Source organism: Glandiceps talaboti, chromosome 6 (genome assembly GCF_964340395.1).
Source record: "Glandiceps talaboti chromosome 6, keGlaTala1.1, whole genome shotgun sequence".
NCBI classification, from domain to species: Eukaryota; Metazoa; Hemichordata; class Enteropneusta; family Spengelidae; genus Glandiceps; species Glandiceps talaboti.
In genome coordinates, this window is record NC_135554.1 from 15,608,747 (window position 1) to 15,635,836 (window position 27,090).

Genomic DNA, 27,090 nt, shown 5'->3' on the forward strand with positions numbered 1-27,090 from the left:
GCTGCGATCATGTACCGGGGCCGTCACAGTTCCAGACGGACTAGGGGTATGTTTTACTTTGTTTTGACATTTCTGAAATCCCGAAAGCGTGTAGTTTGCGTGATTATACTGGTGTAATTATGACCTTATTGTTTCTTCGCAGGAAGGCACGATAGCGGAGATTCCGACGTCCCGATAGACCTGAGCCGAGGTAAGGGGGCCTGTCTGTCAGCGTGATCACCGAACTCGCTCACGTACCATGTTCATTGAATTTAAAGATGACACAAACAAACACAGGTGTCACTTTCTTTATGATCTGTTGATTCAACAAGGAAGTTCGACACTTCTACTATTGAAGTAGTTTCGTTTTGCAATGTTTTATTGCGGAAGTTTGGTCATTGACACCGAAATAATGGGCGGCAGCCAAAGTCCTACTTTCCGATCCCGACGAGCTGTCATTTCGGAGGTCAGAGCGAATCCAAGTGGCTAGTGGGACGGGCACTGATAATGTGGACGGATAACATTCTTCCGATCTTCGTGAACGATTCAGTTTGTTTTACACATAATACGTCTACAGTTTTTTTCTGGAAGTTTACATAAATAGATATATCACGTAGAACCTATACTACGTGAATGTGTATTGGAATATGATAAGTGAAATGATGGAGGTCTCCCCTCCATGGTGACATTGAATGAATGATTGTACCGTGTAGTACGATTTTAAATCGACAAGTATGTTTTTCACTTCTTTGTGAACAGTTTACATGCAATTCATCCAATGGCAAAAAAAATCACAATTTACCTTCCTGTGATTATTTTCACCTACTTATACTCTCTTCAAAAACTAACACCCATGAACCTGCATCACAACACACAAACATCCTGTGATAATGATAGACTAATATTGATAATGTATAATCGCAGTCACTACATATAATACAAAATAACACATCAATGTTTTTTCAACCCAGTGTTTTTTCATTAATTGTGTTTACAGATGATCATTTACATCTGTCTTTTGCATAAGTTAGATGTTGATTGGCTATTCTACTTATTGACACAACCAATCATAATAAAGGGACAGGGTAACCATCTCTCATTGAAATGTAGTCTCAAATTTCTACATCAAACTTAGATGCTGTCAATAATACAAGTGAAACTTACAAGATTTTTTTTTTGTCTTGTGAAGCAGAAGGTAATGAGTATTTCAAAAGGAATAGAAGGAAATAGAAAGTTGTCGTTGTACAGCGACATTTGGTTTAGCTAGTAGAAGCTAATAGTACTTAATAGTACTTTGTTGTCCATGCATTACTAATAAATACTTCTACTTAAAGAAGTCTGAATATTGTGTGCAACAATGAACTAACAATGAAATGTCATCATTAAACTCATTCCTAGATATGAACCACATAAGCTACCTGCATTAACCAGTTGAGATACAGTATTTTGTACTGGAAATATTAATAATAAGTTTTCTCTTTATAATTGTTGTAAAGATCCTCACGACAATGTGACAGAAATTCTCGTAAATATTGTAAAAACATTTGGCGTATCAAGAGGAAGAAAATTGGGACATCTAAATAATTTTGTAAAGGTAAGAGAAAGGATTTTGTATTTAGATTTACATATATAAATATCATGGAAAGTGCTAGTTGGTTAATTCTATCCAAGAAGTAATGGGGGGTGGGGGGCGGGTGTGGGGGTGAGGTTGGAATGTATGGTATTACCAGTAATCTGACTTGTGTTTATGCTGCCTTGATTGTCACTGTGATACCAAGTAATTATTCAAAAACAATTGTAAATGTTGCCATTTTTTAGCTTGACAAACTTAGGTGATCAATCAGCAAGTAGCATACTAAATACCAAAGTAAAAAGCAGCAAATGACATAAAGGATGGTTATTTTTCCATATTTTCAGATTTTACGACATGTAGAACCAGAAACAAACCTAGGATATCATTTACCTGAGCTGATTTGTTGGTAAGTATGGAAATCAAATAACAGTCTAGTCTAGGAATTCAAAAAAACCCAACAATCTTTTAATTTAATTGCTGGAAGGGATGGAAGTATACAGAGAGAGAGAGCTTGACAAGAATCGTGTGCTCTGATGTGATGTAGAAAGAGAAAATATACGACCAACAATGTTTATCAGCTTGGTAGATCTGATGACTTACATGTAGGTTGTAACCACACACAGTTCAAATATACTCTGTGATTGGTCTATGTCACAATGTCTATGCCATCAGTTCTGTAGTTCTACATCATCACAGCAGTGTCTGTTGATGTCATCAGTTCTGTAGTTTTATATCACAACAGTGTGTCTGTGTCATCAGTTCTGTAGTTCTACATCACAGCAGTTTCTGTTGATGTCATCAGTTCTGTAGTTCTACATCACAACAGTGTGTGTTGATGTCATCAGTTCTGTAGTTCTATATCACAACAGTGTGTGTTGATGTCATCAGTTCTGTAGTTCTACATCACAGCAGTTTCTGTTGATGTCATCAGTTCTGTAGTTCTACATCACAACAGTGTGTCCGTGTCATCAGTTCTGTAGTTCTACATCACAGCAGTTTCTGTTGATGTCATCAGTTCTGTAGGTCTACATCATAGCAATACATGATTGTATCATCTATTTTGTAGATCTATCTTTTCTCAACAATAAATGTCTGTTGTCTGTTGTGTAGTTCTACATCACAACAAATTTGTCATCAGCTTTGTAGTGCTACAGAATGACAATTGTACATTCATCATTATTTCTGTAGATCTGTGTCACAGTAGTGTATGCCAATGTCATCAGTTACATAGCTCTAACAGTACATCTGTATGCCACCAGTTCTGTAGATCTGCAGAGTGACAATGAATGTACAACCCGATAAAATACACCGATACGTTTTCTTGCTTACATTGTGGTATTAAAGCAGGAATGAGACGACAAGTAAATAGTGTCAGTAACTTATCAAAGTATTAGTTTAAACACCACAGGCACCACAGATCCCATAACTCTGTCTCCAGATATAACGCTATACATTATAATTATCGAGCCCAACTCTTACTGTTACATTAACTTCCACAGATACAAAGAAACTGATAAACATAGTGTTGCATGAACTTATATCGAAGGCACCCATTGTTGTTTGTATAGGTTGTATTGTTGTTTTTAGTATAGTTTTGTCAGTGCGTGAAGTCTTTCCTTGGCTCACTTCATTCAAGCAAACACATCAGTTTTTTTTTATAGTTGTAATTTTGTAGTTCTGTGTCAAGCAGTGTGTCTGTGTCATGAGTTAGTATCTACATGGCAAATGCACATGTTTGTCATGTGTTCTACATAGCAGCCTATGTCATCAATTTCTGTACTTATTACAACAATGTGTATAGATGTCAACAACTCTTCTAGTCCACATAATAATGATGCACATCTATGTGAGCTTTTAAGCCATGGAGCACATTGCAAAATGTATTGTTTTTAACATCATTGTCTCAGAAGCAATCATCATTTTGTTTTGAATAACAATTTATTTCCAAACTCTTAAAATAAAAGACTAAATAGAAGAAAAATAGATAGGAATCATGTAAACGGTATTTCTTTTCAAGTTTGAACCCACAGACAAATTTAGATGGTGTTAATCTTAGAGTGACAGTCTATTTTGAGTGTGAACTTTGTCTACTTGGTGACTGGGGAAAAGTTGACTGTAGGTTAATTAACAAATGAATTAAGTAACCTAGATAGATTAATGAAATGGTGATGGGTTAGCAAATCTACCAAAGTAAACACCTGTAGTTCACTGAACCAAAGCAAATCTACCAAAGTAAACTAAGGTAGTTGTGTTTTATATGAAATTAAAACAGACTTGTTGTAAAGACAACAATTTACTCAAATATTCAGCATCAAAAGCACATCTATATTATGATATTATCATCTTCATTTTATTTTAGCTAAAAAAAAACAACATGACAGTGAAACAAAAGGAAGTGTATCAATCAGTATGGTTTGAAATTCACAATGTCGTAAACTTAGGCCTTTTTAGGGCACCATCCGAAACGTACCCACCAAACAAACAAACAAACAAACAAACAAACAGCAAAAACATTGTTCCTTCAACAGAAATATGTAATCTGACTTGGAAGAATGGAAATTCACTGAATGTGAATTTATGAGAAATACATAATTTCTCAAATTTTCAGGAGATTAAAGAAATGTTTCACTCTGGAAACATTGTTCTTTTATTAGAAAATAAAACAGAACAAAAATGAAATCCTGCATAACCGTGTGAAAATAACAGGTGATAACTTAAAATAGAGCAAAGGGCATAAACTGTAGCATAATTTGTTGTGAAAAATAGCTCTGTTTTGTAAACTGTTACTTGTATAGGAATTTTCCCACTTGAACTTTGACCTTTGTGTAGTCACAGATGACAAAATTTACATATGTCCGATGGTGACATTTTCTTATTTACTTTGTGGACAATAACAAGGCTGATAATGTTGGCAGATACTGTTGATGACGTAGACAGTCAATGCTGATGACATAGACAGTCAATGCTGATGACATAGACAGTCAATGCTGATGACATAGACAGTCAATGTCGATGACATAGACAGTCAATGCTGATGATATAAACAGTCAATGCTGATGACATAGACAGTCAATGCTGATGACATAGACAGTCAATGCTGATGACATAGACAGTCAATGTCGATGACATAGACAGTCAATGCTGATGATATAAACAGTCAATGCTGATGACATAGACAGTCAATGCTGATGACATAGACAGTCAATGCTGATGATATAAACAGTCAATGCTGATGACATAGACAGTCGATACTGATGACATAGACAGTCAGTGCTAAAAACTACACTTTGTAGTCTGCATTTTTAGTTCAAATTAGACTGCGTGAAAATTGATTTTCTTGTGCTTTAGAACCATACTAATTATATGTGGGGATTTCTTTTATAAACTTCAAGTGTTCAAGTTTTGTAATACATAGCATCATTCTGTCAGAGAAACATGAAAAACAAATGCAACTACCACTTTGAGACCTTCTATTTCTACTATAGATTCTCATATCTTCACAAACATCACAAGTTAACCCTTTAGGCCTAAAAAAATAATTCTTTGGTTCTGGTTAACCGACCCCACCTAGCTTTTCACTGCCGACCCTTAACTTTTTTTTTACGTATTCATGAAAAAAAATTATAAAATTGCACAAATTGTGAAGTCTCACGAGAAATAGTGGATGTGGAAATTGACATCAACTTAAAAAAGACAAAATAAAACTGTTCTTCCAGTCTGTAATGGCTGTACATCTGATAGGAAGAAATAAATAACACAGACAGTTTGGAAAACAATGGAAAACCTGAACTAGACACTCATACAGAAAATAATATATATAGTAAAATAAACTAAAAAATCTACCTACCACACCTAGTCTAAAATTGAGCATAATCTGAACCACACATTTTTTTTATCAGGCCTTAATGGCTGACACCTTATTTTTAGTGTGTAAAAACAAACTCACTAGAAACCAAGTCTTAAAATGGTTGATATTCCAATCCATTTGTATTTTAAGTATTGTGAGCCCATGAAATATTTTAAATTCGAGTTTTGGTGTAGTTAGATAACATTCATACTTTTCAGTACCTACAATTTCCAATTTTTTCCTTCAGTTTGAGGCTTGCATTGCTGCATGAGGCTAAGGAAGTGAGGGCTGGAGGCTTACGAGCCCTTCGCTATCTTCTGCTCGATGAAGAGGTTTTAAAAATTATGTTGAAATTTCATATAGATGTACTAGTTGCTAGATGTTTAGATATTTCCCAAAGTAATGAAATTGAAAGAGTACAAGCACTTCGATTTATGAGAAAGGTGAGTATGTTGTTCAATACCTCTCTACCAGTAAAATTACACTAGCTGTTACTGGAATGCTTTTTATGTTAAATAATGACTTTAATAGACGGTCATATCGTTCACACAAAACCATATTAAATCACCTGTAACTTGGAAGGCCGAACTAAAATTAACAAAAAAATCAAAATGTCATTATGCAAATTACCATGAATATTAATTAGCGACCAGCACTACTCTCAAGCTTGGGAGAACCCTGATTTAGGATAGTGAAGTAGCATCAGTCTTTTAAGTCTACAGGAAAGCTACTTACAGAAAGTTATAACTTTTAAACTTGAATGATTTTTTTTTTTATTCTTTGCCTGTATCCAGATAATCACTGTTTGTCCATCAGCGTTTCCACAGTCACTGGCCAAATCATTAATAGCAGTGGGCAATGATGGAGGCCAAGAAAGGGATCGCTTGCTGAGAGCTTGTATGGAAACACTCTGTGAACTAGGTAAAAATAACTTTATGTTTTATTATGGCAAAGTAAATGAACATTCTGATGATATAATTTTGGATGAACCCATAAATTGTAGTGTTTTTGCTAAGGACATGTTGGAGGGGAAATCTACAAGGATGCACCCAGTTACTTTACTGGGTTCCGTATACAAAGTTATCATGGTACTTCTGTGGGAACTATATGCCATATTACCTCTTTCTGTTACCATGGTTTCACATGTATGATGTGGAGTTTCCTTGTAACCTGTCATACATGTGATACACTCTTGTAGACAGACTGTACTTACTTTCCTAAGTTGTATCATGGTAAACACACATATACACACATACACACACATACATGCAAATACACACACACACACACACACACATACACACACACAAGCATGAACACACCCATACACACATACACATACACATGCACACACACACACACACACACACACATACACATACACATACACAAGCATTAACACACACTATAGATGAATTAATATATAAATAGAAGTACTTACAATAAGGTGTACTATAGTGTAGAGTAAACAAAGAACAAACTATCATTATACCATTATATTCAATATGAGAGATTATGTCTAGGTAGATTTTCAATACTGTAAACATGTTTATTTGGTGCATGAAAAATTTGGTGGAATGCGTGTCAGATGCATTTTTGTTTGGCAGACATTGCAAGGGGAAAGTAAATAGCTAATCCAGTTAGCCTGCCATATTCAGTGCAACTGTTATTTTCACCTTTCACAACAGCTGAGTATAGAAATATGACAACTCATAAAACATATTAGTGGGACTTATTTCCGTGGAAGAAGCTTTCACGTTTATTCAGCTAAAATAAATCAAGTACTGACAAAAATATGACTACAGTATCGACCCTAGTCTGGAATTCATGTGGATAGTGGTTTTGAATTCATTAAATATTAGCTGGGTAAATCAAAATTCAAAATTCTCAATCGCCTGGATTTTTGGCGAGTATGACGCATAATTTGTTATTTAGCAAAAGACCATCTGTTGAGTATTTTGCTGGCAGTGATGTGAGAGATACAAATCAAAATAATCACCAACTGATAGTGTATTTCCTGTATGCCAAAAATAGATGATTATATTTAGAATTTTATTGGTGTTTAACCCTTAGCAAGTTCAAGGTACTCAACCCAAATATATTATGTCTACCATTACACCTTGTAGATACAGGTGTTTGAAGTTTGATTTATATATATATGAGTATTCAAAGTATGGCTGTCGGGATGTATTTAATATGTATCCATACACAGTATGTGTGAAATTTGATTCCATTATGACATATGGATATTGAAAGTATGGCTATCAGGATGTATTTAATATTTACAACATCTGTTTCTATTGAGTACAACAACATCTTGGATTACCTACCAGTTTTGTACCTCGGCACATTTTTTTTTTTTTTTTGGAACCTGTAGAATTGAACTCAAAAATTGTACATTCAATGATTGATATTATAGTATACATAATATTTGTATTCTATTTTCCTGTTCACAATGTTAGTGGCTTTTTTTGTTCAACAACTGTTGGTTCATTAGAAGTTAAAAGTTTATATCATGTCATTTGAATTCATGTAAACACATCCTTGTATGTTTTCAGTCCTGTAGCCACTACATCACAGCTGCTGTTAACAGTAGTTTGTATGTCTGTCAGTGTCTGTACTAACCTATTTATTACCAGACAATCAAGTGTCACAAATAGAGACACATTTTTGATCAAAATTTGAATAAAATTTTGACATCATTTTGTGATTAAGGATTGTTTTTATCATTCTAGTAAAAAAAGAAAGTTGATTTTCGCAAAAAAGTGGTAAAAAAATCATGAATTTTATCCACCTAGATTTGGTTTGAAAATGTTGGATATAATATATAGGTTAATAACTGTGTCACGATGACTATACTTTGAGTCTGCCATCTCAGATATAATAGGCTTATTTCTCCACCACCACTATTGGTGAGTGTATTATGTTGTAAAGGCCAAGATAGATCAGATGGATGAGGCAATGCATGAAGTAATTCATCACATGTAACAGGGGTTAGTGATTGTGACTAGGGTATGTAAATGGAGTGATGATTGCCAGCCGAGTATCAAGGCTGTATTGTTGTGTGTGGGCAGACATACATGACTATAAATTCACAGTAAAAAGGGGTAATGATTCATAGAAGAAAAGATAAAATAGTTATGTCAATGAAATGACTAAAAACTTACTATTGATTACACTTAATGATAGATAGATAGATAGATAGATAGATAGATAGATAGATAGATAGATAGATAGATAGATAGATAGATAGATAGATAGATAGATAGAGGTGACTAGTGCCTGTATACATGTGATTTGTTATCTGATTCTGATCAATATATTTAACTTGGTGATATGCAATGTTGAATGTTATTTGTTTGTTTGTTTGTTTGTTTGTTTGTTTGTTTTTTGTTTGGGGGGGGGGGGCACAGGGGTTTCAATGAATCATCATTCAGAGTTCTACAAAGCTGGCATATAGGAACTAAGATCCACCATGTGTCTCTCAACTACTTTCAAATATCTGTGACTAATATTTCAAATTTCTTTTTATGTCCTTCAGCTATAAAGAACGTAGAGTTAGTCTCCCAGTGTGGTGGCATCAGTACCATATTACACAACATATTAGATAATCAACTAGAGAGAACCAACGAGTCTTTAGTTTTTACAATTTTGTATCTACTGAACCAACCTCAGACCAGGAAATATATTAGATCTAATGTTGATTTAGAGGTAAGTAAAGTATTCACCCACTTAATCTGACATTTGCAGGTAAGTGAATTCAAAACTTATCTTTGTTAGTGTTATTTACTGTATGTTTTATTTAGTGTTACCTATCTTTATCTGTCAAAACATCTAAATTTGTCAATATCAGTATATAACTTTATTGATCCCAACATGGGCAATGAATTTTCAACTACACGCTAAAATACAAACAACTGATTTATTTAAAGTAAATATTTTGTATGTAAATCTATGATATAATTGAGGCCCTACTGGCTTTAATTGGGGAGGTAGCTAAATGCAAGTGTCTAAAGATTTAAGTCGAATTGGTATAGTCTAACTGTTGGTTGTAATTTCAGAACTGATTTATGCATTTCCAAGGGCTTACGCCTTGGCTTAGTGTAGAGTTTCTTGAGATTGTAACACAAATTCTCTGATCCAGTGATAGGATGACTACTATAGAGCTCTATATGCATGCATATATGTCGCCGAGTGTGTTCCTGCATGTTATGCTATCTTTCAGAATGAGTCATGTTTATATACTAATGCTGTAATCTGGTCATTGATAAGAATGTAAATATCAACTTTGTGATATACCTTTTGTGAATTCTATATTATCTCATTGCCTCCTAAGAGTTACCTCTATCTCTGAAGATGTTTCATCAGAAACTCTGAATAACAGATTACAGGTTAAAGGTCACCAAAGGTCAGGGTATTGAAAGGTCATCACAGGTCACAGCTCTTTTTCTGGCATGGAGGCTCATCTTTGCTTTTCTGAATGTAAAATCTATCTGATACAATTTAGTTTGATTAGTTACACAGGGGATTCCATATACCTGGATGTCGTGGGCTGTAATTTATATATTTCTTATTTTAATTTCAGAAAATTTTGGCCCCTTATACTGATATCCATTACAAACATACCTACCAGATAGCTGATTCTCAGTTACAGTAAGTATATGGTTTGACAGTCTTTGTTTGTTTGAAGGCTGAGTTTATATGTTGATGGTCAAATTTTTTGCAGATTAAAATCAGATGTGGATCATTCCCGCAATAACAAATTGAAAACAAATGACACTAACCAAAGGAAATAGAGGTAAAGAAAGAAATGAAGCCGAATTCACCACGTCAGATTTTAATCAGTTTGATTCACAAGGTACTCATGGTATTCTACTTCAGTACTGAAACTTACAAGTTATCCATGAATAGACTAATTCAAATATCAATACACAGAATTATTGTTATCCTAGTTGATTAAATATGTCTGATATACAGGGCGATTTTTTAAAATAAGAGTCTCTGAAATGTCATTTGTGGCAGCATAACATGATTGTGTATTTCTCCTTCCTTTCAACACAGTGAGGACAAAGAAGTAAGGTGGGCAGCTAGCAGGATGGCAATCGTGTCATTGTTCCGTTCGTGGCCAGGTATGAACTGCAAGTAGTTGGTCATTACAATGTGTAGTGTAGTGTGTTTTACTAGTATACCATATTCCGGGTGCCTGGCTTGTCATATTCAAAGAAGTGTCACAAGAGGGCGCCCTACATGAGGAAAGATGAGGGCTAAAATCAAAATCTGTACATGAATTAATTAGTCAACAAAATGTGACTAAGAATAAGTTTGATTTTCATGTAATTATGTAATTGAAACAAAATTAGCCTAATGCTTTGACTGGTTGAGAATGCAGCCAACTTTTGCCTTAAGAAACTGGGTAACGATTCACTTCTGGTCCAAAGGCTGCTCCTGAACAGCACTCTTAGTGGCCAAACTATGCAATCTTTTGTCTTTCTGATAACTGAAATTTGACGAATTGATCACATTCATTCTATAATCCTGATGTTTGTCTGTCTGTCTGTCTGTCTGTCTGTCTGTCTGTCTGTTACATAGCCACATGAATATGAGAAGTTATTATTTTCTATGTTAGTCCATTACCATCAGATTTAATTGTGGGATTTTCACCCCAAAACAAGCATTATACTCAAACATGTTTATCTTTCTTCATAGGCATGATAAGACTTTGTCGGCCTGATGCCAGTGGTCTTCAGTCTTTCCTTGGTGTTTTATCAATCCCAAATGAAGAGACTAGGGTATGGATAGCTATCTATGATTATTTTGTGGTTGATAATATATATGGATGTTGTTTCTTCTCTGTCAACTTCTGGCATTTCACAACCATTCCTTGATGTATTTTCTAGTAATGTTTTTGGTTCATATTATGAATTAATATTTTTTTGTCTTTGATTTGATCTTTTCACAGAGAGGTGTGATGGATGTGCTGTTTGATATTTTTCGTCTTCCAACTCCAGTGTGGACCAAAGACTTTAATCTTGCACTTCTCAGTTCAGGTAATGGATTATGGAAATCAATTTTGTAACCTGCCTAATACTGAGTGATGGTGATATAAATGGTTCATCATTGTTCACCAAGAGCAATATGTCTGTTTCACATTTATGGGAGAAGTGCGTGATCAAAGCGATGCAGTGAATTGCCTTATACATTTTGAGTTTATCTTCCAAATATGGTATTCCAATGCCCAAATGTGGAGAATGGTGTATTTCAATGTCCAAATATGGAATATGGTGTATTTCAATGTCCAAATATGGAATCTGATGTATTTGAGTTTCTACACATGGCGTATTTCAATGTCCAAATATGGAATATGGCATATTTCAGTGACCAAATATTGAATATTGTGTATGAGTTTCCACACATGGTGTATTTCAATGTCCAAATATGGAATATGGCATATTTCAATGTCCAAATATGGCATATTTCAATGTCCAAATATGGAATATGGTGTATTTCAATGTCCAAATATGATATATAGCATATTTCAATGTCCAAATATGGAATATTAGGAAGCCTGTGATTTATGTGTTGAGCATCCCATTTTATAACAAATTGTTGAGTACATCGTAAATACCTGTACTTGACAATAAGTTTGAAAAATCCTGATCTGTACTCCCTCAGAATATTACTACCAATAGTCAAACTTTGCTTTGTAAACAATTCTTATCTCATAAAGACGACTTACACTGTACATAATTACTCTTTTCACAGACCCATCACAAATGCAGTTATCATGGAAGTTATCATATGGCTTTGTTTGTGAGGAGGCCAAATTTATTTTACCCCATCGAGCCATGACACGCACAAATTTGGTGGAAAACCATCTGGCCTTAATTTTACATGCTTTCATCTGTGCAGAGTTATTTGAGGTAAAACTTTATTCTACAGGATTTTTTCATGTATTAATGTTAATTATAATTATGTCTTTACATGTTCCATATCTCAATAATGTAAATGAACAGGAAACTTCTATTTTGGAGAGAAATTATCTACATTTATGCTAGACTCAAAAGATGGTAAATTTTACAGCTACACAAATATAGTTTATTAACAATAAACCATATTTTTATTAACAATAAACCATATTTTTGTAGTAATAAACCGTATTTGTGTAGTAATAACCATATTTGTGTAGTAACAAACCATATTTGTGTAGCTGTCAACACAAAATAGATGTGAGATGTGTGCAATAGCTACAGTATAACAAAGATTTCATAAGCTTATTTTTGGCGGATTAATAGTATGTACGACAGGGATCAATTTGAATGGGAGAAATAGAATGTACTAAACTGGTTAGTTAGCAAGTATTGAAATAAAATCTTACGACAATATAGAGATGAATTCTGATTGGTTGGAAAACACAAGAAACACAAAAGAAAACAGTATTAAAGTGACTGATACATTTTTTTAAATTCTTTTTTCGAGAGAAAGATACTGAGAATGGGCAAGGGTATTCAAAATTTGATTTTTACTAACAACTGATGATTTTCTAACCTTATGTATAATTTGTGTGTATGGTTATGAATGATCTTTCAACTTTTTGTTGGTTGTCAATTTTATAGAGTTTGGTAGAAGTTGTTACCACTGGAGAGGAGGAACTGTCAATAAGGGCCACACTACTACTTGGAGAATTGTTACATCTGGTGAGTAGACAGTGACTAGAATAGGGTAACAATACTACTTGGAGAAATGTTACACCTGGCTCTGCAGTTGTCTTCACAGAAGTAGGGAAGGTTATTTTTGTGTTTCCCCGGATCTGCAGACAGCATGGGCTGGACAAACACACAAAAAAAGACAGACGCGGGGGTATTTAAGTGATACACACGCTGACCAGAAACAATTCTTTTTTTTTTTGGCCGTAATGTGTATGCAGGGTAAATTGTACTGATGTTGAAATTTCCCATTGATACTACAGACTTTATATGTGATGCATTTATGAATGTGGGCATATTGTCTGCCAATGTGAATGACCAAACGTTGTTTTATTTCACCCATACAGGCTAATACTATACTACCACATGAATGTGGTCATCATTCACATTGTCTGCCAACATTAATGACCATTGCAGCATCATTTGACATTCCTGCAACTGAAAGAGTGTAAGTAAGACAGTCCTAACTTTTAAAAATGAATCATCAGGTTGAAATGTTTGGATATGTGATTCTGATTTGAAATAGCTTAGACCATTTGTTGTGGCAGATTTTGACTGTGTTGATGTCCTCTCCACAAACATTTAGACATTTATCCAATGTTCCTGTATTCAAACCTAATTTTTAGTATAGATTACAATTACTGGATCAACCCCCACTTAGAGTATGTGTAAGGCCACCAGCAGTATTTTTGCTAAGGTTGGAGAACCCCAGTAACAGAAAGGGGGAAAGGGATAAAAGTTACGTAGTTTCCCATACAATCTACCATACTTTTGTTGGTGAACCCTGGTAAAATTACAAGGGAACCCTTTACCTGCTTATCACCTTTATCAAAAAGACTGCATCAGGAAGTCTTTTCCTTTGTGATTGGCAGATCCAATCTACCAACTATGTTTACATCACACAGCTAGACTCTCCTTATTGATTCAGATCATGTGGTGACACATAATGTCAGCAGAGACAGTGAGTAAATTTAAAACACAGTAAGAATTTGCAAACAGTTTTCTGCCTGACGCTAAAAAAATATTGAATTCAAAAGTCTAAGTGTTTGTTGAAAGGATGTAGTCCAAATCTGCCAGCATGAAGAATCAAAGACGAGATTTGAAAGGGGAGAGGGAAGGACATGGGATAAAAATCCAAGTATATTCGTTCGAGTAAAAAGGCTTACAAACTCTCTTTGTGCCACTTTTATAACCTTTCGTGTACAAAATGAATATTCTATTGCAGTCGAGCTAGCATTGCTATCAGTCGTCTGAATCGCTATCACGAGATGAAGAAACGAGGCCCCGTACCATGCAGTCTATTTCTTGACCAAATATTGAAATATACAAAGGCATATGAAACAGATTCACCAAAATCTGAAAAACTCATCAAGGAAAAATTAATACATGCAATTTACAAGGTATGGACATTTGTATATATTTTTATATTTTATGTTATAGATAAAACCTGTATTTATAATGTGTGGGAAAATTATTGCATGATAGTTGTCATTTTTGATTGAATCCCATGATAATGCAACTTATTCTTTCAATTTCATTTTGATTTTGACAGGATTCTGATGACCCAGTAGGTCAAGCCTTGAAAGATACCAAGGTTTTATTCACCAAAGCTAATTTTGAGTGGGATTGGGATCTCATTACAGCCGTACTCAAGGTAAATATTTCAAATTATCAATATTTCAACAAACGTAATTGATAGTTAGACATACTCAAGTGACTGTGACGTCGAGGAGAATAATCTCCGGACTTGAAGTAAAGAGGAAGGGTAGTCCACCCCTAACCTCATAGATTGAAATTTATATTCATTTCAAACTACATGTTATAGAATAGAGGAACTTTCTATATATACGAATAGCATATATTAACAATTGGAAAATTCTGTCACATGAGGTAAATATACTTTCCTTCTAGTAATTAGTTATCAAAATTTCACTGTTTTTAAACAAGTGTATTGTCACTCCTTTGTGAAGCGGAATAAGTGACGTCTTTTAATAAACCAATCAGTGAGAAAATTTTGACAACTGTAAGGTCATGGTCAAACTAGAGTTCAGGGTAGAACCCATTACTCATTGTAGCGATGACTCACCAGGTGTCTGACAAACCAAGATGTGAAAGTCCAACAGAAACATTAAATTCTATCAGATAGTTACCTCAGCTCAGAAAATGAAAATCAGTTCTTTAGATCAAAAATCCCATAAACAATGTTTTGCACGAGTGTGATATGGATCTCCATGGTAACTATCAGTGCACCAGTATTACAGTAACAACAGTAGATGAATACTTTGATGAGTATTAGTATCTAGTTTATTATCACTTAGTAACATTTGGTGTTGTCAAGGAAACAAATCATTTTATGATCTCTCTGTGAAAGAACCCGCCATCTTGTCTTGTCTTGTATCAAATATTCCCCCATTCAATAGAGGCGTGTCTAGCAGAGTTTGGATTAGTTGCCTTAGTACCACCATAGACCCTCCACCAAGGTCTATGGTACATCAAACACCTTAAAAAGAGACGGCATATAGCAAGGATATAAACATAAACACTCAACAAAGAAGTGAAAGAAATTAAAGAAACAAAAAACTTCTTGAAATGTGCTAAAAATGATCACACACACCCACAACCACATCCCAGGATCACATATATAGGTCATGATGTTAATTGGTAAGTTCTTTACTCCATTTCTCTGTTTCAGTGGCCAACCTCGTCTCTTAGGAAACTAGAAGATGCTGCAAATCTAAGGTAACGTATCAAGTAATTTAATCTTAAATATGCTTACAATACTAGTATGTCTTTGTAATGACGTTATTTCAAATGTATTAAAACAATTATTCCTAAAATGTAATAAACCATCTTAGATTCAAGATATGGACTGTTGAGCATGTGAAATGCATATCCTGCATGTGACTTCTCAGCCAATCACAAGGTTAAAGTACCTCACAGTGGTAGGGTATTTCTCATGGTTGTATAAAATTTCAGGCTGGATCTAGTATAGCACCCCCCTAGTGGTAGTATATTTTCTCAGGTTGATCACAAAACTGTTTTTAGCTATGATGTGTGTATGGTTTATTTGATACAGGTTTGTTAGAAGACTGGTTCATTTCTTTAAACCAAGTACTGATCTGTACAGCTCAATCGAGTTAACCAAGCCAGGTGCACAGAAATATTCTGTTGCTGGCATACAGTTGGTGGAGTTTCTGCTCACATGTGATGAGGTATGTGTTTATAGTGGTGAAATACATGTTCATAATTAACATTTGTGTTTTTTTCATTCTGGTGTTGAATTATAATTCTCCCGTGGTGAATTAGGTAATGATAGAGTGGAGACAAGAGAGGGCAAATAACCCCCAGGATTAATGTATGGGTATTATATCCCCCCCCCCCCCCCACACACACACTCTAAACTCATTAAATTTCACTTTACATCCAAGGGCCAGCCATACAAAATAAACCCAAAGAGATTTTTGACATCCAGAATAACAAAAACATATACAGGCCAGGCTTGAGATGTGATTTCCATTTCAATGAAACACACACTCTAAACTCATTAAATTTCACTTTACATCCAAGGGCCAGCCATACAAAATAAACCCAAAGAGATTTTTGACATCCAGAATAACAAAAACATATACAGGCCAGGCTTGAGATGTGATTTCCATTTCAATGAAAAGCTCGTGAAAGGACAAAAGGTTGTAGAACTTGTGTACTAGTACCCTCTCTCTGACCTCTTTCTGTAACCTTTAACCTTTGACCTATAGGAGGGTGAGAAGCTAATGACTGAGTTGATACATGAAATAGTGGACTATTTGTTAGAGGTAATTGCAGGAAGTGTGACAGCTTCATCAATATTCAGTAGTAACAGAGTTACCAGTACGCTGAGTCAGCACTATTTCATCATCATCGGCAAAATGTCAAGCTCTCAGAATGGTGAAAAGATCTTGGAGAAGACTGGTTTGTTCCAATAGTAAGTATAAAATCACCAAAACTTGTCAAATACATCAAGCAATTTTCAAATTGGTACATTATCTTTCCAGTTCAGATTTTTTGTACCTGCAGATGCATTTGTAACATCCAGAATACAAAGTTATTATGACAAGGGGAGTATACAGAAATTCAAATATATTTAGAATAACTCATATAACTGCCATATTTAATTTTTTTATTAAAAACTGTCTTTTTTGTACTTTAAGATGAATATTCAACTTGTCAGCAACTAGATATGACAAAATGTCTTCATTTCACACTGTGCAGCAGTAAATTGTTGTTCACATTATTTAAGAATCACCATAAATTTGATAAATGGTCTGACTTTACTTTTTTTTCCAGTTTACTTGAATTGTGTTCAACACAGTCACAAGAATACCTAACTAGGTTGATTATAACTAGTTTGGATTACACCAGAGATAGTCTATCGAGGATTATACTATCGAAAGTACTATCATCGGCATCAGAGGTAGGTCAGAGTCAAGACAGACAGACAGACAGACAGATAGACAGACAGACAGACAGACAGACAGACAGACAGACAGACAGACAGACAGACAGACAGACACAGATGGGGAAAGACAGATAGCCACAGACCAACGGACAGACAAATCAAAAGGCACAGACAGACCAACAGGCAGGCAGGCAGACAGACAGACAGACAGACAGGGGATTGACAGATAGCTACAGACCAACAGACAGACAAATCAAAAGGCACAGACAGACCAACAGACAGACAGCCAGACAGACAGACAGACAGACACAGCAATGCAGATAAAGAAACAGAGACAAGATAGAGAGACAGACAGGCAAACAGGCAGATAACCAACTTGTTTAATACTGATGGACAAACAGAAGCAAATGGGCAGATTTGCCTAGACATGAATAGACAGACGTGTAAACACACACACACACACACACACTCTCTCTCTCTCTCTCTCTCTCTCTCTCTCTCTCTCTCTCTCTCTCTCTCTCTCTCTCTCTCTCTCTCTCTCTCTCTCTCTCTCTCTCTCTCTCTCTCTCTCTCTCTCTCTCTCTCTCTCTCTCTCTCTCTCTCTCTCCGTTGTTTCTGCAATTATAGTACTAAACTTTAGCACACAAAGTAATAAGGAAACTTTCAATTTGACTTTTTCAACTTTTGATTTCTTTCAGAGTGTCAGACTGTATGCTACATGCCATATGAGAGTGTTACTCAGGGCTCAAGCTCCTTTCTTCAATAACTGGGGCATGGAATTATTGGTGACGCAGTTGTACGACAAGAGTAGAGCTGTTGCCATGGAAGCCATTGACATCATAGATGAGGCTTGTGAGGTGGAGGCCAATTTACATGCTCTGGTTCAGATGAGGCCATCATTATTACACATGGGGGATAAAGGGGTTCTTTTACTTATCAGGTACGAATGACTGGTGTTTATCGTGTCCACTAGAGTTTGACCATGCCGAACAACGCAGGTTTTTCCTGGGTACTTAGGTTTCCTCCAGCCACTTCAACACTAGGCTAATGTTCAGCTGTGACCATTCAAAAATTTCCAAATTTATTTGGACAAATAAAGATTACTATTATTATTATTAAAAACAGGAATCGTTTACCCAGATGAAAGAAAAGTTAGCTTTAGTATCTTGAAAACATCTGACAAAGTATAATTTATTGTGTTCAGAGTCGGGTGTTGGTATATGTAAACTAAATGATGTGAATTTACAACAATTGTTGTACATTTGTTAATATTTTCATACTTTTCATATCTTTCAGGTTTCTTTCCATTCCAAAGGGTTTTAAGTGCCTTGCTGATGTCAACTTTGTGACTCGTGAACTAGAGAAATGGAAGAAGAGGTTTAACCAGAAATATGTCACCATTGTTGAATCAGAACTCAATGAAGCATTTACATCATATGAGAAGCCAGCCCACGATATGCAGTTCAATCGCCGATCCTCAGAACACAGGTCACGTAAACGTGACGTCTTTGTGCCTGTACATTTATATGGACAACTTGCTCAACACAAGGCTGGGGCTGACTTACTGGATAAGGAAGTAAGTATGGAATGGACACCCCTTTATTTATGTCTCATTTGGTATGACCCTAGTCTGGGTAATGTAAATTAGGTTGTTCCATTGACAATTACAGGGGAAAGGGAAGATTGGTAGAATATAAATTACTAAAATGACTAAACTTGCCTGTCGTATAAGTGTGTTAATATTACTTTGAGCTCAGATTTATAGTGACAAAATTTCCCTTTAATCCTGTTTTGCCCGATTTTTATTTTTTGTGTACAAACAAATGCCACTACCCACCCACCCCCAAGTAGAGAGAGGATTATCCCAAGGAAGCTTACAATCCTGCAGCCTCTATGTGCATTTGTATAAATCACAGTCAAATTTTCAAAATTTCTTTCTTGTATAAATCCTTCAGTCATGTATCAATAAATACAGCTGAGTTGAGTCATGACCAAAGCATAAATCTTTGCCCAAGGACTTTAACCATTCAAAACAAATCTCAGTCAGCAAGGACTGCCAGTGTATGAATTACTACAAGCATAGACCCTCCACCAACGTTGGTGGAAGGTCTATGGTACAAGTCAGCCACTCTAACCATTTGACCATCGTGACTTTTTTTTGAATTGTAAATTTGTTGTCTAATATACTTTCATTCCTACAGGATATTGTTCCTGAATTGAGTCGGTGTATAAGGTATCCTGATACAAGTCCTGACAAGATAATGACTTTGAAAGCAGCTTTATGGGGATTAGTGAGTAGATAATTTATACATCTAGTGTTTTGTGCATCATCATAAACCATAACCCCCTTTTATGGCACCGTCCAAGAAACACTGTCATATTTTGCAGTGTTGTGGAAGAATTATCAGCATTGGTTTTTGAGAATGAGTTTATGTAGGTTTATTGATTTAATTTATCAAACATGTTATAACTATATCAAGTCAGTCATCTCTTTTATTGAGGCCGCACTCTCTTAGCTTTACAAAAATCCAATTTCTGTTAACCTGCAAATCAAAAATTGTTCTTTCTGAATTTTTGTACATTTCAATGGACACCACCTCAAGTTAGCTGTCTGTCTCTGTCTCAATCTCTGTCTCTGTCTGTCTATCTGTCTGTCTGTCTGTCTGTCCAAATGTCTGTCGTCTTTGTGTTTGTGTTTGCATTTGTGTTTGTGTTTGTGTCTGTGTCTGTGTCTGTGTCTGTGTCTGTGTCTGTGTCTGTGTCTGTGTCTGTGTCTGTGTCTGTGTCTGTGTCTGTGTCTGTGTCTGTGTCTGTCTGTTCATGTCTGCTTGTCTGTCATCACCTGTTTATTTATCTACATTTGTGAACCCCACCTCTTTCCCCATTGTAGACTTCTTACCCAGAGGGGTTGGATATTGGCCAGGGTGTCAAAATGATTTGTTGAACTTGCTTTTATGTGATTGCTGTGTTGTTATTACTAAATCTAGGGTCATGTTGGCAGCTCAACATGGGGGCTTAAACTACTGGCCCAGGAAGATGAAATTATTACAGACATCATAAGATTAGCTGAAGAATGTGAAGTATTCTCTGTTCGTGGGTAAGTGGTCTTGAAATTGATGACATGACTTTTATTATAGCCGCTTCAAATATTTTTGCAGACAACCTACTTTTCAGACCCAGACAGATAGAACCCAAAGGGGGCTATAAGAATGACTCATGTGCATCTTTCCATCTGTGGACAGTCATATCTCAAGATTGACATTCACAATTCATTTTGAAACAAACCTGTCAAACGTATCAGACACTTTACTAATACTATAGGTACATATATGCATGTCACTAAATTTCACAACCTTGACGTTAATGGCAAAATGGTATTATTTGTCATAGAAATTCACAATTTGCCTCTTACCTCCAAATTTTAATATATACTGATGCCATTTAAATGTCCACTCCAACTTGTTATTAGTGAGCTTTCAAATGCGACATTGAACTTTGAACTTTGATCTTTGATCTTGAACATTTATGCAAGGTCAAATAGCTGAAATATGTCTTTCTACCACAACTACACAGCGCCTCCATTCAGAACACATGTACAGATTTAGATTTGTTAAATGTTAAATTATGTTCTGAAATTTTATTGTTCTTCCAACAGGACTTGTTTCTATGTGTTAGGCCTTATTGCAAAGACCAAGCAAGGTACTGAGATCTTGAGTCGACTTGGCTGGGAGAGCATTCGACATAACCGGGAAAATGTGTGGCCTGTTGTGCAAGAGAAGGATGTTCTCATGGATGAATCAGGAAGCCTTCTGTTGGATTTTCCGTCACTATCAAGTCTCCATAGTATGAGTAGTCGGACAGATGTGGAAAGTCCACAACCCTTAATAGGAGACTCTTTTCCTCATGGTTCATATTCATCCTGTGGGGATAGACAAGACGGCAGTTTCAGTCCAAGTAGTACATTTTTCTTGGACATCAATGAGAGAGGTGAACATTTGCTTGCAAAAGGAGCTGACAAATCTCAAATACCAGTCGTCATAAGTACTTCTCCTAAGAAAGAAAAACTTGGTTTTCCATTCTTTCAAGTAGAAACAGACAGCAGGAATAGGAGCAGTAGTAATGCGAGCATACGAAAAGTACTGGCAAGCACTAAGGAACGGGATTTTCCGAAGGATTTGGACATGAGTCCAACAACTCAGATTCGGCATGGAGCAACCTCTCCCGATAGAAGGAGTGACAATTCAGACAGTCCAGTGGGTGAAACGAAACAAAGAAGTAACAGTGATAGTCGAACATTGTCAAAAGACTATGATAAACTTGGTAAACTTCGTAGCAATAGTAGTTCTGAACTTAAATACAATACATTACCGAAGCAAAGAACTCAAAGTTTCAAGTATCGTAGTAATAGTAACGAGAGTAGCGGGAGAGGTAGTGTTGGCACGAAAAGTCGAAGTGAAAGCTTTGCTGATACGGTAACTAGTGGTATAAGTTCTCTCAGTTCAACTCAGTCAAGTCCACCACTTGAACCCACTACTGAAAGTACTTCCAGTATTAGTACTATTAACAGTTTACAAACTGTGAAAGTTGTACATGCCTCGGACGTTGCGAGGAAGCAGGTGAATTTGAAACGCACACCTAGTTTTACAAGACGATTCTCCACAAGGAAGTCTTCCACACTTCCAGCTGGAGTTGTGGCAGGACGGGGCTCAATGGTCGAAGCACATGCTACATTTACAACCTCGCGGGATGCCCAAGGATTAGCTGCTTTGAAGTCTCTGAAACGACAGAGAGCAGATAGTATCAGTGAGAAGGTTGAGAGAATGTCGCTGTCTGGATTCAAGTTTGTGTCATTTTCTGGGGGACTTGGCAGAAGTAATACATATTCAGGAAGATTAACGTCACTTGGGTAAGGTTTCATTTGCTGAATAGCAACCACATCAACCTATTTACAGTGGACCCCAAGTGAACACTGTCCTAATATAGTGTCTCCCTTCCCAATTTATCAATATCAATCATAGTGTACAATTTTTAAGTCTTGTGGAACAGAATTAAGTAGTAAGTGCTTATCATAGTATTAATATATAGACAGTGTACACAAAAAGTAAAACAAAGAAAGTACCCCCCCCCCCCTTAAACCTTTTCAGAGCAGTTAGTAATTATTTTATTCAAGTAAAGTGTGTACGCTAATAACCACATCTTTAAATGTATCATGCTCTATACTGATAGCACATAACTAATAAAGTGGGCCTTCTGATAACTACACTTTTCTATGAAGTATGCCCTGTACGAGATCACGCTATGATGTAGTAACTTATTTTGTAATTACTTTTCAGAGAGGGAAGTCAAACATCTCTAGAGAGTCTTGAAAGTTCTAAGAAGTCAAGATCACTGCCTCACAGTCATCCTCATACAACATCAGGGACTATCAATTACATAGGATTGTGTTTGCCAGTTGATGTTAATATGATTTTCCAGGTATGTTTGTAATTTCTTGCATCTAGGCGTCGATGTTATGACTATTTTGTAAGCTGATGTTAGTCTTGTTTGTGAGAAACAAAGGAGAGAGGTGATGTAATATGAACATCTGTCTGTCTGTCTGTCTGTCTCTCTCTCTCTCTCTCTCTCTCTCTCTCTCTCTCTCTCTCTCTGTCTCTCTGTCTGCCTGCCTGCCTTTGTCTGTGTCTGTGTCTCTGTCTCTGTCTCTGTCTCTGTCTCTGTCTCTCTCTGTCTCTGTCTCTGTCTGTATGCTAGCATATGCATATGTGCATGCATCATTCTGTATTGAGTTTGAATTTCTTCCAGACTGTGGTAGGATCTGGTAAAACATAATTTTTTGCAAGGATGTGTCTTATAGCCATTTATGGTTAACATTGTGAAACCTGTCAATTTCAACCAAACTTGGCACAAATGTCAGATACTGTAGTTCAATATGTACATCACTGTATTTCATGACCTTCGTGATAGTTTAACTGAATGAGCCACCCTATTTCTCATAAAATTCAGATTATAAAGTAACATGTTGAAATTTTGTTTGGACTATGTCCTTAATGAAGACTGCCTTAATCACGCATTTGTATTTTGTGGAGTGTAAATGGTTTATCCTTTTTAAATGACATCACAGCACTTTCCTTATGTATTTAATACCTAATGGCAATAAATAGGTATATAAATATGTCTGTCATTTCAGGTCGATGACCCTCCAAGTCGGACATCTCCACTTGGATACCATCATCAAGGAGAACCTTTCAAGATGCTCTCACCTGTCTCAGAAAAAAGCATAACATCTTCCATTGATGCCCTTGCTGCCCCCTCTGCTACACTGACACAGTTTAGTCTTACCAATGCAGCTGAGACTTTACAACAACAAGTACGGGAGAGAAAGATATCTCGAATGGAGAGTGGCTTTGAAGTTCACAGACTAGATATTTGTTTGCTGTGTACTAAAGTCAGGAAGGAGGGAATCAAAATCTCAGTGGAAGAGTACACAGGGGGTAAGACGACTTTGAAGAAATCATCAGATTGACGGTAGTTAGGTTTACAGTTATGGAAAGTTGAATTGGTCAATGACCTGTTTTTAAGGCTGTGTTTAGTGTTAGTAGAGATGGATAACACACTCCAAAGACAAAAGCTTTTGACACCAGTGACCTCATGCTACAAAGATCATGCTAAACATTAAATGTCTAGATGGAGTTTCAAATGCCAGCATTTATGCCATGGCTGAGACTGTGCCTTTAATTACATGTATAAGAACCTGCTGGCAGCTGACATTCTCTGAATGCCAGATGAGAGCTGTTTAGAACTAAGTTAGAAGGTATGCATGCTCTTTATGTGCCCCCACATGGTAGAAGGAGACCAGGGCATCAACTTGCATCACATCTGATATACTTACATCATTTGTTGGGGATATTCAGGGCATGTTGCTAGTAGAGCAGATTGCTGCACTCACCAATGAAACTTTTAGTCACCCACTCTGCAGCCAAAGAATGATGATGATGATAATGATGATGATGATGATGATGATGATGATGATGATGATGATGATGATGATGATGATGATGATGATGATGACGATGACGTTAAAGGTGCTCATGTTGTTTTTGCAGATATCGGTAGGTTAAGGGTGCTAAGTGAAGGTGATGATGGTGCTGCATCAGACACAGGTCTTGAATCAAGTACAGGGACAACACCCCAGTCTTCACTACTAAAACCAATAATTGGTAACATCCTTAAATCACCAAGCAGCAATGACATGACTTCATCAAGCGTCAGTAGTGGCGAGTCAACTCCAATCACAAGAAAACTGACAGAGGACAGTCCACTCGGGAGGTCTCTGATCAAGAAAGAAGTCCTTCGGCTTGTGGTGAATCTTAGTAGTTCAGTGGCAATGAAAGCACAAGAACAAGGGCTATTGAAGTAAGCTGAAATATAACTAACCAACTCTGTTGGTTATTCACCCACCGTGATAAGAGTAAAGTTTGAACTCATGGAAAAAGAAGTGATACATATGTTTATGCTATGTAATGAGATTGACATGGGTGCATGCCACCATCTTGTTCACAAGTGATTGTAAGCGACCAATCAGAAATCAAATATGGCCGCTACTACTACTGAGAGTTACACTTACAGATACCCTAAGTGTACCTTAGTCTAGTTTACTTACCTCCTTTTTTCCCAAACTATCTAAAGGAAAGACTTCTCCAACAATTTAAAGTATAAAATGCCCCTTCTTTCTTTTCTCTTTCCCCAATAGTTTAAAGGAAAGATTTCCGTTAGCTTTTCAAGATATCTGCTTGTATAGTGAAATAGCCGATTTACTTGGTACCTACACATTCAGACTGTCAGCTAGAAGATTTGTACAAGAACTCTTCCAAGACATGGTGTTTGCCGAAGTAAGAAATTTTTTATTAAAATTAAAATATTTTTGTCTTCTTTTGTCAAGGATTTTACAAAGGAGTACAGATTACACTATTGTATCATCATGGAATTTTTTAAACAATTTTGAATGTGTATCTGGTCGCATGATGTACTTAAACATTGCATCTATTACCAAAAACAGACTTTAGTTAATGACATCTATTACCATATTTGGACTAGTTAATGACATCTATTACCATATTTGGACTAGTTAATGACATCTATTACCATATTTGGACTGTAGTTAATGACATCTATTACCATATTTGGACTAGTTAATGACATATTACCATATTTGGACTGTAGTTAATGACATCTATTACCATATTTGGACTGTAGTTAATAGCATCTATTGCCATATTTGGACTGTAGTTAATAGCATCTATTACCATATTTGGACTGTAGTTAATAGCATCTATTACCATATTTGGACTGTAGTTAATTACATCTATTACCATATTTGGACTGTAGTTAATAGCATCTATTACCATATTTGGACTGTAGTTAATAGCATCTATTACCATATTTGGACTGTAGTTAATAGCATCTATTACCATATTTGGACTGTAGTTAATATTATTACCATGTTTTCGATACCATATCATATTGTTACTCATTCACATTTGCAGTTGTATATGGAGGCAAGGGCAATCCTACCATTGACAGACCTAGATGTTCCTGACATGGATGTGTAGCACTGGAAAAGACTTTACCTTCCAATCAAGAACTTCATTTGTCCTTGGAAGATGCTATCTGGTAAACAGTACTCTCAACTCCCCATCTTTCAAATGGTATAGTCCAGCTGAAAGCAGAATGTGTATATATCAGTCAAACAAGCACCCCTATCTTGTTTGTAACCGTAAAGAACTGTGACATGCACCCCTACCTGTTATAATTGTGAATGGAACAGTGCTGTCACCTGTATCTCACTATTGGTAGCAGAACAATGCTGTGATAAGCATCCCTATTTCATAACAATGCTGCAACAAACACCCATATCTTGATATGGTAGTGGAACAGAGCTGATACAGGCATCCCAACATGCTAGTGGTATCAGTCCAGTGACACAAGCTACCCACTTTTTTACTCATATTAACAATGCAGTGGTGCAACAAGCACCCCTATCTTGTTAAAGGTAACTGAACAGTGCTGAAAGAAGCATCCCTGTTGTGCTAATGTTGACAGTGCAGTGCTGCAACAAACACTTTTTTCTCTTGTTAATCATAGTAAGTCTTTAACATTTACATAGAAAAGTGCAAACAAGAAATCAATATGTCTTCCAAAAATGGAGCATCACATACTCAGGCATACATTTAAAAATATGTATGTTAAAAAAAAAGTGTTATCCCAAGTGACATTTCCACAATGACAAAACTGCAATGGAGAATCCCATACAATACAAAGTTGCTACTATCACTGTATGATTGTGAACTGTCATTTTGATAGATGATAGTGCAATGGTATTCCACTTTGGCAATAGGAATGACCCTATTTCAACAACATGAGCACACCTAGCACAATGCTACATGACTGACTTTCAGTAATTTGGTAAGTTGTTGCACAATTAGTACTACCATGGCAAGTTTGCCCCAGTCATCTTTTAAAAGCTGAATACTCAGACACGCTTTGAATCCTTCAA

General features: G+C 36.0%; 1 protein-coding gene across 1 annotated transcript; it reads left to right on the forward strand.

Annotated features, from left to right (window-relative positions):
* Nucleotides 1-26,523, forward strand: LOC144436153 (rapamycin-insensitive companion of mTOR-like). Its single transcript, XM_078124856.1, has 30 exons — nucleotides 1-46; nucleotides 143-190; nucleotides 1,476-1,573; nucleotides 1,897-1,958; nucleotides 5,647-5,842; nucleotides 6,194-6,320; nucleotides 8,941-9,110; nucleotides 9,985-10,052; nucleotides 10,461-10,528; nucleotides 11,106-11,188; nucleotides 11,359-11,446; nucleotides 12,162-12,319; nucleotides 13,013-13,093; nucleotides 13,450-13,550; nucleotides 14,328-14,502; nucleotides 14,655-14,756; nucleotides 15,795-15,841; nucleotides 16,179-16,314; nucleotides 16,858-17,063; nucleotides 17,426-17,552; nucleotides 18,236-18,477; nucleotides 18,834-19,113; nucleotides 19,739-19,828; nucleotides 20,525-20,634; nucleotides 21,193-22,443; nucleotides 22,871-23,012; nucleotides 23,725-24,028; nucleotides 24,641-24,950; nucleotides 25,288-25,426; nucleotides 26,081-26,523. Exons 1-30 carry the CDS (start codon nucleotides 10-12, stop codon nucleotides 26,144-26,146), a joined length of 5,112 nt encoding a protein of 1,703 aa, XP_077980982.1. The 5' UTR covers nucleotides 1-9; the 3' UTR covers nucleotides 26,147-26,523.
* The last annotated feature ends 567 nt before the right edge of the window (nucleotides 26,524-27,090 follow it).

Bases quoted from the DNA above. Each gene is read 5' to 3' on its own strand.
- LOC144436153 (XM_078124856.1), top strand. From the start codon at position 10: ATGTACCGGGGCCGTCACAGTTCCAGACGGACTAGGG. The intron at 47-142 runs GTATGTTTTACT...GTTTCTTCGCAG, and splicing joins CAGTTCCAGACGGACTAGGG to GAAGGCACGATAGCGGAGAT. The intron at 10,529-11,105 runs GTATGAACTGCA...CTTTCTTCATAG, and splicing joins ATTGTTCCGTTCGTGGCCAG to GCATGATAAGACTTTGTCGG.